Source organism: Chanodichthys erythropterus, chromosome 13, assembly GCF_024489055.1.
Source record: "Chanodichthys erythropterus isolate Z2021 chromosome 13, ASM2448905v1, whole genome shotgun sequence".
Taxonomy (NCBI): domain Eukaryota; kingdom Metazoa; phylum Chordata; class Actinopteri; order Cypriniformes; family Xenocyprididae; genus Chanodichthys; species Chanodichthys erythropterus.
The window spans coordinates 24,394,153-24,409,841 of NC_090233.1; the positions used below are offsets into that span (position 1 = coordinate 24,394,153).

At 36.7% G+C, this 15,689-nt stretch overlaps 1 protein-coding gene across 17 annotated transcripts in view; it reads left to right on the forward strand.

Annotated features, from left to right (window-relative positions):
- The window catches only part of fbrsl1 (fibrosin-like 1), a 330,862-nt gene that overhangs the window by 213,946 nt on the left and 101,227 nt on the right, over positions 1-15,689 (forward strand). For 16 of the 17 annotated variants that reach the window (XM_067405643.1, XM_067405645.1, XM_067405647.1 and 13 more), the window contains one exon: positions 10,244-10,273. The exons of the other annotated variant lie outside the window; for it this stretch is intronic. In XM_067405643.1, the coding sequence (XP_067261744.1) occupies positions 10,244-10,273 (30 nt within the window). The remainder of the gene's footprint in view (positions 1-10,243; positions 10,274-15,689) is intronic. 17 annotated transcript variants of the gene reach the window in all.

The following is a 15,689-nucleotide window of genomic DNA, read 5'->3' on the forward strand; positions in this document are numbered from 1 at the left end:
CTGTAAAAACTCCCTAACTCTCCTTTGAGATTCCCTGTCACATCACACATAGCCAAATGCTGTTAGACGTCTCCAGAATGTTCTCATGGGCCGGCAGCTGAGAACCACAGAGGCTCCGTTTGGCTCGGTTGCAGACGTTAGTCAGTGATTACAACCAAATGAATATCCAGTTTAGCAAGATAGCCTGAAAACAACATGAAATGACATTCAAAATGCTTTTAACTTATATAATATGATGTATTACTGAGTGAAACAATGGGAAATAATGTCCATCCAGATTTAATTGAATCACTGTTGGCTAGTGTTGTTGTTTGTTCCAAGCATGCACTGGTGAATCATACACAGTAAGAACAGGAACATTTATTAAGAACATAAATAAAGTCAATATTGTTGTTAATGGTGCTACTGACCTTTGTTGTTGTTGTTGTTTTTTGCTTTTATTTGTTTTATAGTTATTTATTTCTCAATATCATTCTCTCACATAATATTAATACTATTACACAAATTTTTGTCAAATATTTGTCATTTACATTTTGTTGTTCTCATACAAAGTAGTTTTTGCACCCATTCACACAGCAATTGCTTTTAATTGTGGAAGTTTTGAGCATTTGCTAAGATAACATAATTAGTATATAAGAGTGTTTCTGCTGCCTAAAAGTGTAGCTTTTAAAATCTCATTCTCACTGTCTCATTGACCTTACGGAGCCCCGCCCCTTTTCAGCATTGCGCTCCTTGTCTTCTGTTTTGTATTTCCAAAGATCTTACAGATTCATGAACTGTAAGTATGAACTGCTCATTTTAAATTCTTCCCAGTCTACTGACATTTATGACATCCACTTCAAATATTTCAATGCTCATTCTAACTTTTGTTAACTCTACAATAAGTAAATCCACTTCACCAGCTAATTACTCTTCAACAGCGATAGAAATATACAGAGCCACCGCAAAAACGCAAGTTCCAACACAAAATTTTAAAGATGGCTGCGTGCTTGTTTCTCTGTTGCATAAGGTCTATAGCAAATTTCTACTGACATTGACAGTTAAATAATGTAATGTCTTTGTAAATTATCTCATGACTTTGGCAACTCCAACACACATCTGTGATTCCCACAGGACCCTCAAACATTTTAAAATATTATTTTTATCAATTTTCCTGATGTAGTAAATGGCCAAACATTGCTGTTGACATCTTTCCACTTGTATGAAGATTTTTTTAACTTTGTGGCTTGGAAGTTTTCCAGTTCATTTCAATTAGTTAAGTTGTGTTTATATGCTGCCATCCAAGGGGAAAATGTTAGACGAAAAAATATTCACCCAATTCTATTGATCAAAAAACAAGAAAAGTCTGTTGATTACTTTCAAAGACTCACTAGTTAGCATCTTTTTTAAGGCTTTCTATGAAAAAAAAAACTATATTATATTATATTAATTATATTATTATTTCAACAGACATTAATCCGGTCTTCAGTGTCACATATAATTCAGAAATTATGCTGATTAGGTGCTCAAACATTTATTATCATTATCAGTGTTGAAAAAGCCATAATACACTACCAGTTCAAAGTTTGGGGTATTGAAGAAGGTGGTGAAGAAGAAATGAATACTTTTATTCATCAAGGATGCATTAAATTGAACAATGACAGTAAAGGCAATAGTATTTGCATCAAATCAGCATATTGAATTTCTGGAGGATCATGTGACATGTAAAACTGGAGTAACGGCTTTGACTAGTAGTTTATGTTCAAAGTTAGCATTTAGCTTTGTTTGTTTGTTTTTGTTTTTATATCTGTTGTCTGTGACCCTTTAACACACTCTCAGTTCTGAAGTTCTTCCTGTATCGCCTCTTTCCATCTTTCCTCTCTCTGCATCCCTCCCACATCAACTCACATTCTTCTTTTCCTATATGCATCATTATCTTGCTCTCTCGGTTTCTGTCTTCAACCCCCGATCAGATCAATAGTTCTTAATCCATCTTCTCTTTGGTCCAGTCACTTCCCATAATGCCCAAAGGCAAAGTCACATGTCAAACTGCTGCATGAATTTGATGCCTTGATCAAATCAAAGTGTGGGCGGCTGGTTTTGATCCATCATTTATGCCAGGGTCAAGGAAAGCTGGTGTCTTCTCATCTCTGAAGGTTGGCGCATGAGAAACATGACTGAAATATTATGCTGGCAAAGTTCTGTGAAAGCTCTTTGTTGACCTCAAGTCGGGATGTTGATGTATTTATAGACAGAAACATTTTGATTATTTTTCTTTCCTTTGCCATTGTAAGCAGCCATTTTTGTTTCTAACGTGCCTTTGTGTGAGAGAGGCTCCAGGAATTGTTGGCCCTTCCGTTGCTTAGGGTAAGTTATTTAGCACTGGCTTTGTATTAAAAAGTGGTGGCGCCAAAACATGTTTTGAAGGGGCGACAGTTTTGAATGTGCTGATGATGTCACAGCCTGGTGAATGCTTAGCTCATGAATATTAATTAGGTTATGCTCAAATATTTGGTAACACTATACAATAATGTCTCATTCATTAGCATTAGTTAACATGAACTAACTATGAGCAATATAGTTACATCATTAACTTAAAGTTAATGGGTTACAAAATATTTGAATATCACAGTTTATTGTTTTGATAATTAAATCCAGTCTGTAGTGGAGTATTTGTCGCAAACTATTTAATAAAGTGGTTGGGACAAACTTATACTTGGCAAAAAGTAATGTAACTGATGCCTATGAGCACTGGCCTTTTGTTGTTTGTCATGCTAGTTGGAGTTACACTACGACGATCTCCGTTCAGTCCCCTGAGACTGTCTAAAGTGACTCAAGTTCTCTGCTGGGCCTCTGAGAGGGAGAGTCGCCTAAAGTGAACACTAACAGATACAGTCTTGTGTTGAATTATTTAAAGCCTGTAGTGTTGTATTCATGGACTCTCTCACTGCTACAATGGATAGTGCATGCTAAGTGTACATTTGAAAACCTAGATTATATCTTTGACCTTTGACCTTCACCTCAGTTTGACCCTCTAGGTTGAAGTTAACCTCTGTGATTATATATTAGGTGGTAACAGCCGAGCTTAAACTTACTCGATTGACAGTTGACCTTGAGCAGGTTGGTTTGTTTTAAGAAACAAAAAATGACTCAGTGGCTCAGTTTAGCCAGTCATTTTTGTAGTTAAATGCATTGTTTTAGTTAGTCACTGTTTTTGATTAGTTTATAAAAAAATATTTAATGTTTTTTATGGCTCCAATATGATTCCAATTGTGTTTCCAAAAGGTTTTCCTTACAGCCATTTACAAACATTTTGTGAATCACTACTGTATCTGTTATTAAATTGGGCCATTGTTATTTTAGTGTTATTTATATACTATTGTCATATTTATTGATGTTTTGAATTGGCTTTTATTTTATTTCTAGTTTTCATTTATTATCGCTTAATCTTGTTGTGCTTTTGTCAGTTTTATTAGCCTTGGTGTTTTTTTTTGTTTTTTTGTTTTTTCATTTATGTTAAGCATTAATTTATTTTTATTTCAGATTTATTTTTAGTAATTTTATTACTTCAACTTCTATTTTAACTAATGTATTTTAGTTAGTTGCCCATTTTTTAACCCTACATTTTTCATTGAATATTTTATTTTATTTCAGATTTATTTCAATTATTGAAATTATTGAACACTGAATTTGACATCAGTATAAACTTGAGGTATTTTCTCAATCTCTATATGTTAAAGGGTTAGTTCACCCAAAAATTGTCCTTTCTGAACCCGTAAGACTTTCATTCATCTTGAAACACAAATGAAAATATTTTAAATTAAATCTGAAAGATTTATGTCAATTTATGTAAAATTCCATTTTCCATTGAACAGTAATATACCGTAAAACAATGCATTCTGGGTAATATTATTTGTCATTTGAAAATGACAAATAATATTACCCACAATGCACCATAATATACAGAATGCATTGTGATGTTCAGAAAGTAATATACTGTTAAAAAAAACACACCCACACACAAAACAATGCATTCTGGGTAATATTTGTCAAAATTACATTTAATATTAACCAGAATGCATTGTTTTATGGTATATTACTGTTTCAATGGAAAACGGTATTTTACTGTGTAAATTTTAGTTTTTTTTACAGCCATTTTTAAGCACCAAAGTGGTAATTGCGTAGCTGTCAGATTTCATCAAAAAGATCTTCATTTGTGTTCTGAAGATGAACGAAGGTCTTACGGGTTTGGAATGACATCAGGGTGAGTAAATGATGACAATTTTTATTTTTGGGTGAACCGACCCTTTAAAATGTAGTCTTTCGAGATAAAAAAAAAAAAAAAAAATTCTGGATAAGGATATTCCCTGAGTGAACTTGTTTAAGACAAATGACAAATTCACTGCTCAGTGTTCTTTTCTCCATAATACGGATCACTAGATGATTATTGTTGTGTCAGATTAGCAGCAGACAGGCCTCATTATTATTGCACGTGCTGACAGCCCCCGATGATGTCACTGTTGTTCTGTTGCCATGGCGCTGACACCGAAATGTATTCACGGAAGGTGCTGAGATCTGGTTTTGCATATTTTTTGGTCTCTCTGGCAATCCTGTACTGCTGGAATCAGTATTCATCCAGACATCCCCAGGCAGACGCTGATGTTGAGCCAGCATGGCTGTCGTCAGGCTAGTTTCTCACTCCCCCTCCAAGGCCAATTCATTCCCAATCTCCTCAGCATGTGACAGGTGCAACTGTGTTATTGATTTGGGCAGTCGGTTTTAATGTGCTCCGGGATGCGCAACGCTTATTGTCTTCTCCCCCTTGGTGTGCATGTCTATTAAAATGCTGCCAGGAAAATGTTCTGAAATATTAGACAGTTCCCCCCCCCCACTCGCCGCCCCCCATCCCATTCCCATTTCAGCTGAAATATATGAGCCCGTCGGCAGGCCAAAACTGAAGCCACGGGGTCCAGAGTGAGACTCACTGTGAATAAATCACACTCGCTCGCTGACGCACACACGCAGACGTGCCGCAGTGTTCATGAGGGAGTCTGTAAATAAAACACACACACACAAATGTGAAGAAAGCTGTTCAAATGTCAAAACCATCTTCACGGGAGATGACAGGAGAAGCTGTAATGTCCAAAGTAAACGTAACACGACATTTAATTGTATTGCTCACTGTGTCGTCCTCATATGGTTTTCTACTCTGCCTGTGTCTGCTGCGTTTATCACAGTATTTCATTGCTGTCTGTGTATTTGCTGTCTTTACTGTCTTTCACGACCTTTACACAGCTATGTCATAATTAAAGATTTATTTTGTTTTACCAAAAATCCATGTGTGGTTTGTACAAAGAACTCCAAGGTACTTTCAAAACAACAGGCACTATTCTACTTTTACTTCAGTTTTATGTTGTAGTCATTTAGCACCATGGGATTTATCATTGTATCATGGTACGTTTTTCAAAATATTATTAGGTATTTTTAATGTATATACAGTAGTGCTGTAAAACGATTAAACGCAATTAATCACATCCAAAATAAAAGCTTGTTTACATAATATGTGTGTGAACTGTGTATTTTTATTATGTATATATAAATCCACACACATGCATGTATATATTTAACAAAAAAAAGATTGTTTATATATAAAATATTAATATTTGTTTATTATAATATAAATAATTTATAAATATAAAAATAAATATATATGTAAACATTTCTCAAATATACGTGTGTATATATATGAAAGTACCTTGGAGTTCTTTGTACAAACTGTTAATTTTTTTTTTTTTTTTTTTTTTTCTTCAGTAATGGAAACAGAAGTACTAGTACTTTGATACTGTTTAATTGGCATATTTTTCTATAGCATAAATGATACACTACTATTAACATGATTCTTTTTTCCTGAGTATTTAAATGTCTTTCCATGGTACTATTTTTGAAATGTTGCTATTGTATGCCTATCTCACTCCAAATGTTTGTTTCTCAGAATTTAAACAGCTTGTTTGCAGTCTAATCTGAATTTTCTCCTCGTCTTCCTGTTTGTGTCCTCTTGCTCTCTGCTCAGGTCTACCTTTTTCTATTCTTTTGGGTTCAGTTGGGCCTCTTTTTGCCGCACAGGATGTAGGTGTGCCTGAGTCTTGTGTTCAAAGTGCACACATATGCACACCCACACACAAACACACACACACAAATGTGTACAACCTTATTACGGGCTAGCAAACATTGCATTCAGGGTTGGATGTTAGCCGCAATGGCCGTTATGCAGGATACAGTCAAACACAACGTGCCTTTTGTTGCCTTTACTGAGAAATGTAACCACGCGTTTAAATCACTGACAGAGCTGTTTGCTTTGAACTGTTTGACATCCACATCGCCTAACAAGAAAATCCCACCTGAATAAGAACATGATTGACAATTGGCTAAGCCACTTTGTTTGTGCTAATGCCTTGGACCTACAGTGGATGACTTGTGACAAGTAGAGCTGAGCAATTAGGATTTGTTTAGCCAGTGCTGCGCACAGTGCTGCAAAGGACAGAGTCAATGAATGGGTCCCTCTAATCCACAGCACAGACTCACACAAATATACATGAAACATCTATACCCACAAAGGCGCGCTGCTGAACTGTGCTAAATTTCCATAGAGTGAATGCAGTCTTTTGAATTTAAGTCTGCTCTGAGAGTTTTCCTGTCCCTGGCTGCAGTTTTTGTCTAATCTTTATTTTCATGCTAGCTATAGGAAAGTGTGTGGCAAAACCCTGTGTGGGAGGATGAGCGTTGAGCGTAGTCTCTGCATACAAAAACTCTACACACGCACAAACAAATTAAGCCACGGACAGTCTGTTTATGAGTCTGCTGGTTTGAGGAGGACCGGTCGTTATTGGTAGAAACTGAGTTCAACGTTTGTCTATGCTCTTGATGGTTTTATTGTTTAAAACATATTGTGAATACAAGGGATAATGGGCTTCAACAGCCAAAGGCAGAGATGTTCTTTACCTCGTCTCTTTCTCCCCAGTCATTTCTTTGTGTCCTCTATAGATTTGAATGTAAAGATGGCCAAATGTTTGCCAGATTGGAGGCAATAGTGATTATTTATTTATTTATTTAGTAACACTTTACAGTAAAGTTTCATTGGTTAACATTAGTTAATGCATTAACATTAACTAACAATGAGCTACATTTGTTACAGCATTTATTAGTCTTTGTAAACATTAGTCAGTACTAAAATACGACTTGTTCGTTCATGTTAATTTAAAGTCCCCATGTAATCAAGTTTATCAAAGTAATCAAAAGTTTTTTTGGCTTTTAGTATGATTATGATAGCCTTAAAGTCCCTGTAAAGTCATTTTAAAGCATGTGTTCTGAGTTTGTCATACCGCAGAAAAATGTTATTAACCACCCAGCCAAATTTGAATGATTAAAAAAAAAAAATCTGAAAGTAAATGAAATAAGTCATCAAAGTCTCAAAATAAATAGGCAGCGCTCTCTGCTCTCAAACGCTGGGGACATGTACACAGTCGGCGCTGAAACCACACCCACTCGCGAGAGCTACAATCTCATCAACTGACTGAGTCAAACGTACTGATGCATATAAAAAGTATCACGTTAGAGGGTTGCAAATTTTACTGTTACTGTGGACTACCTACTTTTTATAACATAAGCACATACGGCAACAAATATTCATTGGTGGGCACGTACTGCAGACTGTTGTCGAGTCGACAGATGACGGAGCCGCGAGACGGGAGGATGAAGGCTCGGACGGGAGAGACTCTGTCCGGCTCCATATCATATCATCGGTTGAACGATCACTTTAGAATCCTTCATATCATCGTTTTAGGAAATTTAAACAAGGAGACCGAGCTATATTGTATATAACCAACATGTAATATGCATTTGCGTAACGAAGGCATTACTAGCTAAATGTGCAAAGGGCTCTATAACTAACGGTAATGACACTCGAGATTGAGCGCTGTAGCATTAGGGGTGGCGCCACGCTTGGTGCATCATTGACAGTTATATAGTGTTAGGGGCAGGGCTATGCTCGGGGGCCCCAGTGTGTCATCAGACCCCCGTTTTAGCTCCGCCCAAAAAATCCTGAACAGAGACTTGGTGAAAAACTGTTTAACGCTCTAACTTTACATTTAATCATTACACAATTCTCAGTCTTTGTAATCTGTTTGAGCAGTACATTTGTAACATTTATAAAGTGTTTAGAAAGAATTCTCAGAATTGACTTTACAGGGACTTTAAAGGAAATTTCACCCAAAAATGAAAATTGTCATCATTTACTCACCCTCAAGTTTTTCCAAACCTGTATGATTTACTTTCTTCTGCTGAACACAGAAGATGATATTTTGAAGAATTGTTGGTAACTAAACAGTTGATGGGACCCATTGACTTCCAAGAGAGACTGACAGGGAAGAGAAGAAATTGTTGAGTAAAGTTGTTGTGTTTGTTTTGTTTTTGCACACAAAAAGTATTCTTGTCAGTTCATAACATTAAGTTAAATCTCTGTAGTCACATGGACTATTTTAACTATGTCTTTACTACCTTTCTGGGCCTTGAAAGATGCAATGACCTTGCTGTCTATGTGTGGTTCAGAAACCTTTTGGATTTCATCAAAAATATCTTAATTTCTGTTCCGAAGATGAACAAAGATTTGAGGACTTAATGACAGAACTTTCATTTTTGGGTGAACTAACCCTTTAAGTTGGTTACAAAAACTTGCATCGCTACAACAGACATTTTTGCTTGCAACATTTTACCAAAATTTTGCTAATGTGACGTATTGTTATAATTAAGTATGTGTATATTGAGCATACATCATTTTTGTTCACTGGATATTTGCGGAGATATATATTTTTGTACAATTGTATGATTGTCTTACACAACAGTAAAACATACTGAGCAAACCACACTTCCATCACCCACAGCCTTGATTTAGTTTTCAACAGTTAATTGACCAGCTGGTTGGGAAGACTTGGAGTCGTGTTTACCGATAGACCGTACGCTCGTGAATATCCCTCAATAATGAATACATGCGAACGCAGATGTAAACAAACAATCATATTCTAAAAGGAGAATAAAGAAGACTGAATGGAAAATTCTCATTTTAGGACGAGAAACTTCAGATCCTCATTAAGAAAACAAAAGTGAGTGGTTGTGATCAGTCCTTTAAGTGCAAATGGCTTGTAATTGCTCATTTGCATATGCATAATTGCAGTCCATTTATGCCGCGAGACCCGAAATGTCCTCCACCACTCGTTCAAATGAAAGGCTAGAAGCGCAAGAGTGTGCAATAATGGCCTGGCATGAAAAATTTATGGAGGAATACGGCACTCCAGCGCCTGCTAAGTGTTGTAGAGGGTATTTTATAACATGGAGAGAGGGAGACTGTGTATCCTAATTTGATTTTTTTAGATGTTTTAAAGTTTGTACTGGTGGCCAGTTTCTGTGCTACACTGTCCCTTGTAGATTAGTTTAAGTACTTCATAAAGCCTCTACCCTGCACCCTTCACCTTTCTCTTAACTAGCTTTGTAGCACCACATATTAACTTTGATTAGGATAGAGTAATTCTGTGACATTTCTTCAGTAGAAAATTTCTTGGGTGAAGTTATTTTATTCTTTGCAACTTTCAAGACCGTTTGAATGCACTTTTTGCCTCTGTATTTGACAAAGATAGTACAGGGTAAGAGGAAAATATCAAGGATGGCAATGGGATCAGGACACATCATTGGCCAAACTTTGAGCCAATGCAAAATCATTTATAGCAAAATCATTTGTGTGTATATATTAGAAAATTTGTATATAAGAATCTCCTAAAAATGTTCCACTAAACGCTGTAGTTGTGCACCATATGTATGAGACAATTTAAGATGTGAAATTCACTTTTTAAGTTTTACATTTTCGTCTCAGCACTTGGCAGGCTGTCAAGTAGCTTTCACATTCTTTTCCCAGTAATTTGAAAGCATTTCGTCCATATACGAATAATTTCCCCTTACCTTACTATCTATTATCATACATTGAACTGAAAAACCGATGGAAAAGTTGGATTTTATGGTGCCTCACTCTTAAACCATGGCAGCCTCTTTCAAATGTAACACTTTATCCCCTTCATCACCTCCATTTTTGTTGAAAGGTGTCACTGAAAGAATGAAAAAAAAAAGAGGAGCCGTAAAAATCATACCTGAACCGATAATGAGGTCGGAGAATGAATGAATAATTCTCTCATATCTTTTTCTTCTCACTATCTCCTTACAGTGTGACAGCGAGAGTGACATCGATGACAAGGTAAGACTTCTTTTCATGAGTGTTTGTGTGTGCGCCTGTTTACCTAACCCATCGTGGGGCGAGTAAGAATGATTTTGGAGTTTATGGTATGAAAGGCTGTCGTCTGTGTGCATGTGTGTTTGTGTATGTGTGTAGATGACAGAAAATGGCTGCCAGTCTTGTGATTGTTGATTATTTGCATATTACAGGGATACAAAGGGAAACACAGTGTGATAGAGAGCGAGTACACTTATTGCAGACGTGTTTTAAGCTTTCTGTGAGGTGTAGTTGTGTTTGGTGTGTCAATTCAACTGCTCTGAAGTTGTTTGAACTAGAAAAGAAAAGTAGTCACCTGTCTTGATGTTTGTGCTAGTTAATTATAGACAGGAAGAACTATTGTGAACTTCACTAAAAGAGGTAAGCACCTTCTAAATATGAAGGGAAAAGTGTCTTTTGTTAGCTCAAGTAATTGTAATTCTTATAATATTTAGTATTTCATGTCTCCTTGTCCTGTTTCTGAACGATGGTATAAAGACATTTTCTTTTTACTTTCTAACAACTATTGTAGGGGAGACGTTGCAAAACCGTTGATATAACCAATTAGAAATGAGTTACCAGGGTGAAATTGCTATCATACATTGACCATGACCTTGATAGTAGATGTTTATTTGTAAAAAAAAAAAAAAAAAAAAAAAAAAAAAATACAATTTGCTGGACAGTTTTATCTCTGGTTTTATAATGTGATATATGATCGTGTCAACGGACATTAAATTACAGTACCGGTTTCATCTGAATTTGCAGGTTCTCTAACATCCACACAAGCTTTCCACAAGCTCCAGACACGGTGTTATATTTGCATATTATTTGCAAAATAAACAACCGCTACAGACATATAGTGATGGATAGATAGTTGTCAGATTATACCATTATGTCTAATTTGTTATTCAAATGGGCTCTGGTCACGAATGCTTTCAAGATTTGGTTAGCGGTTTGTAAGTTGGCAGATCTTTTTCCGGTGCAATGTTTTTTTCCCAGCACCTTTAGCGCTTGTTTATCTTTTAATATTGATAACCCTAATATGTCTGTCACCCATATAAACAGCATGTAGCTCCAGTGGAAGTGTAACACGTGTTAATTCCCCTGCAGTTAAGCAATTACTCCCTACTAAATGAATGTGATAGCATAACTAATCTCCTGTAAGCCAAGCTCCCAGTTCAGTGGAAAACGTCTCCGGCGTGCTCTATAAATAATACATTGATAGCGAGCAGCAATTTGCATTAACCGCAGCTCACGCTAGTCAATAGGCTTTTATCTCTCTCCTCATTGAGGCAGATGGTAAGAGAAAACCTCTTTGGATTTGACACGATGAAGAGAGGGACTTTTAGAACCTGCTATTCTTTTAACACTAGTAGGCTTCAGAGAAAAGAGAAATGGGGTATTCCACACTTATTTTGGGTTCTTTTACTTTCTTTGTTTCTCTGTGGGTCTCATTCTCTCAACAAGCCCATTTCATCAAATTCTAGATGATAATATCGTGGATGCATCTTATTGGTCACAAGTTATGTGTTTGTTTGTTTTTGTTCTAGGCATTTGAACTGATCATTACAGATCTAGGGCAAAGAAAGAGAGAAAATAGAGATATAGAGAAGCCGAGTTTGAGACGTACAGTGTTTTTATTTTGATAATTCTCTGTTGATCCTCATAGTTCTGGCCTATTGAGATCAACTGTTTCTGCAGTTTTCTAACACTGTGCCTTATTTTACACACTTAAAGGGCTCATATGATGCTATTTTAAACGTTCATTATTTTGTTTATTGGGTGTAATAAAATAGGTTAACATGCTTAATGTTCCAAAAAAAACATATTGTACATTATTGCAGCTCCTCTATTCCCAGTCTGTCTGCTGATTTCTACAAGGCCCCTCTTTACAAAAAGCTCAGAGTGCTCTGATTGGCCAGCTGACCCAGTGCATTGTGATTGGACAAATCGTGAGCTTCAGCTTTCAAGGCTTCTAAAGCATTTGTAAACACACAGTTAATAATGTCGTCGGTTTAATCATAGCAGTTCGAGTCAGATTCTGAAAATGCAGATGATCAAGCAGATCCAGTGTAAGTATAGTCTTTGTATATAGCTGGCGTTGTTCTCCTTCAGGTTCAGGAAGCTGTACTCTGTAAAATGCGCTGTACATAAACAAACTTTTGGGTTTTACTGCTAGGGAACAGCTATATAAATAAATCATAACCTCTGATTTCCAGGCAGGTCTGGATCTGTGTTCTCTGTTAGATAGAATAAATCACTTTGTGGAAGACTATGAGCTTTGAAACTTTGCAGATCGAATATGTGCACAGATACATTACATTAATAAAACACATTGTTGTTACATGCACCTCCATATACCTAAATTCGTTTGTCTGCGCAAATCATTTTACTGCTTTGTGAATGAAGGTCAGTACAAAGGGATAGTACAAAACACAGGTTTTGCTAAAAAGCTGTTACTCAAGGATGGATCAGTACAAACTGTTTGTGATCCAGCTTATAGTCTCCGGAGCAATACTGGTTATGGCAGTATGGCAGGCGCTTTATTAAAGTTCGTCAGAGTTGTTTTACGGATTTAAAGTTTACCAGTTTATTAAAGGGTTAGTTGACCCAAAAATGAAAATAATCTCATTTATTACTTACCCTCATGTCGTTTTACAGCCGTAAGACCTTTGTTCATCTTCAAATTAAGATATTGTTGATGAAATCTGATGGCTCAGTGAGGCCTCTATTGAGAGCAAAGCCATTCAAACTCTTAACGTCCATAAAGGTACTAAAAACATATTTGAAATGTGAGTTCAGTGGTTCTATCTTAATATTATAAAGCGACAATAATACTTTTTGTACGCCAAAAAAGCAAATTAACGACTTTTCAACGATATCTATATGTGCCGATTTCAAAACACTGCTTCAGAGCTTTACGAATCAAATCAGTGAATCAGAGCGCCAAAGTCATGTGATTTCAGCAGTTTAGCCACTTGATAGGAGATCTGAATCACTAATTATAAATAAAAGATTCATAAAGCTCAGAAGCTTCATGCAGCAGTGTTTTGAAATCGGCCCATATAGATATTGTTGAAAAGTCATTATTTTGTTTTTTTTGTTTTTGTTTTTTGGCGTACAAAAAGTATCGGTGTCGGTGTGGTGTAAAGCGCACGGCACAGGTGCACTCAGGGCGTGTCCAAATCCACTTTTGCTATTTTAACGATGGAAAAACTGTCCATGCGCCGGGGCGCATTTTTGAAAGGGTTGTCCCTATTCTCTTAATGAGTAATGGGCGTAAAGTTCAATAAACCAATCAGAATGTCATCTCCCATTCCCTTTCCCGAATTGCTATTTACATGGCAGAATTTATTGGCGGAAAAGCTGAACGCTTTTCAAGCAAAGAAACCGATCTGCTCGTGCGCGAAGTTAAAGATCATCTACGGGACAAGCAGGAATCCACCAAAGCTTCCCGAGCAGGTACTCCATTTGGCTGAACAATTCGAAAATACGTAACATTATAAAATACACTGACTTATTAAACACACCAATTCAACTGAGGAGTTCAACGAGTGATGTTTTGCTGAAATTACCTGTTAAGTGGCCAGTCAATCTTTCAGTCGTCTGCGTTGGATGCAGGCTTTCAAATAGCTCCGCTCGATGAGTTAATATATATGTGTGTGTATTGCACGATTGTTCAATTAATTAGCCAATTTCGTTCATCATTATAAGTAGTAATAGGCTGAATTGAAAATTCACTAATTCTAATACACGTAATGACTATTCATCATTACATTTTTATATTTATGTAGCCTACACAATAATATTCTTTTACACTGTAATCCTTTTGTTTTTAATATTTGGCATGTTTGTGTGATGCGCATCCATGTGTGTAATAAGCAAAGTCAACGCGCACTGTGGACGCGCCCAGAGGCGCAGTTTCTACCAACGCGCTCTAACAAAAAAATATTGCGCCATTGACTTTAGACTTTAGACCAGGTTTGAGTTGGTCTATGGCGCAGTCTATTTTTAGACCAGCACGCCCATGGCCGCACAAACTGGCGCAAATGCATTTACTAATTTAAGGACTTGGCGCTGAACGGGAAAACGCGAACGGCGCCGGACGCAAACTAGCAAACACACTTGCGTCGCATTGCGCCGGGTGTATTATAGGGCCCAAGGTCTGTATACATTTCTTTACTGTTAGTTGCAACAAGTGTTTTTGTGTAATTTGCTGTGTATGGTGATGATAATGCAAGGGAGAGAGAGAGTTTATGGATAAGACTTTAATGCGCACTTCTTGTACTGTGTTTTATTCAGCACACAGTGATTTTCAGTGAAAATGGACGCTTCATCTTTTGTGTGATGTACAATAAACTTCATAAAACTCATCAGTAAAGTGTTAGCCATCATTCGGACGGGGTCCACTACAAAAGCCTTGTACTAATAGTAGATAAAAGCAAGTTGACAACATAAGTTATAACTATAATTAAACTTAACTATACCTGTTCTGTCTCCGTGTAGCATATATTATCTGGCTCTGCAGGCATCATTGATCGACTCGGGTTCAAACATATAAGGCTGCACACTGCTACTGACAGTTTATGACATTTTCAGTGCGTGAGATTGTCCTGTTTTGTTGAACTTTGCATAAGCTCTGCCCACTTGAAAGGGGGCCAGCAGCAGTGGCTCATTTGCATTTAAAGGGACACAAAAAAAAGGGGTGTTTTTGCTTACCCCAAAAAGCAATTTTAACATGCTATAAAAATGATCTGTGGGGTATTTTGAGCTAAGACTTCACATACACACTCTTAAGGACATCAGAGACTTATTTTATATCCTGTAAAAAGTAGATCCCCTTAAAGTGTGTTGTATGTAATGCCTGCTGTACTGTATGTATGCAAGTATGGAAACAGATTTTCTGTTGATTTTAGTAGAACTTGCTCTCTGTTACTGATTTCAGTTTTTGGTTTTAGCGGAGGGCAATTCTGTCCATGCTAAATGCAGAAAAAGATTTTTTTGCATCAGTGAGAAGAACATGTGGAAGCAATTGTAGAGTTCAGAGTCAGAGAGAGTTTGTGTTCCTTAGAAAGAATGCATCAAGTCGATTTCTTGTCTTTTTTTCTGAGAGCTTGAGCTGGAGATAATAGTAGGTAAGAGGTGGTTAGAGGGTATTGAGAAGCTGAGCAATGGTTGTGGTGGTGTTTATGTCCAGGTGCGCAGGTGAATGGCTCGAAGGTGTTTTTCTGTGCGTTTATCCATCTTAAACAATGAGCACAAGCAAGATTTACCACTTCAAAAATCAGTCTTTTGTAATTGCTTTGAATAAAGAAAAGACTAAACACTGTTATTTGTAATTACATACATTAAATCTAATCTAAAGCATTAATCTTTCCCTCCTGTTGAATAGTAACAGGTG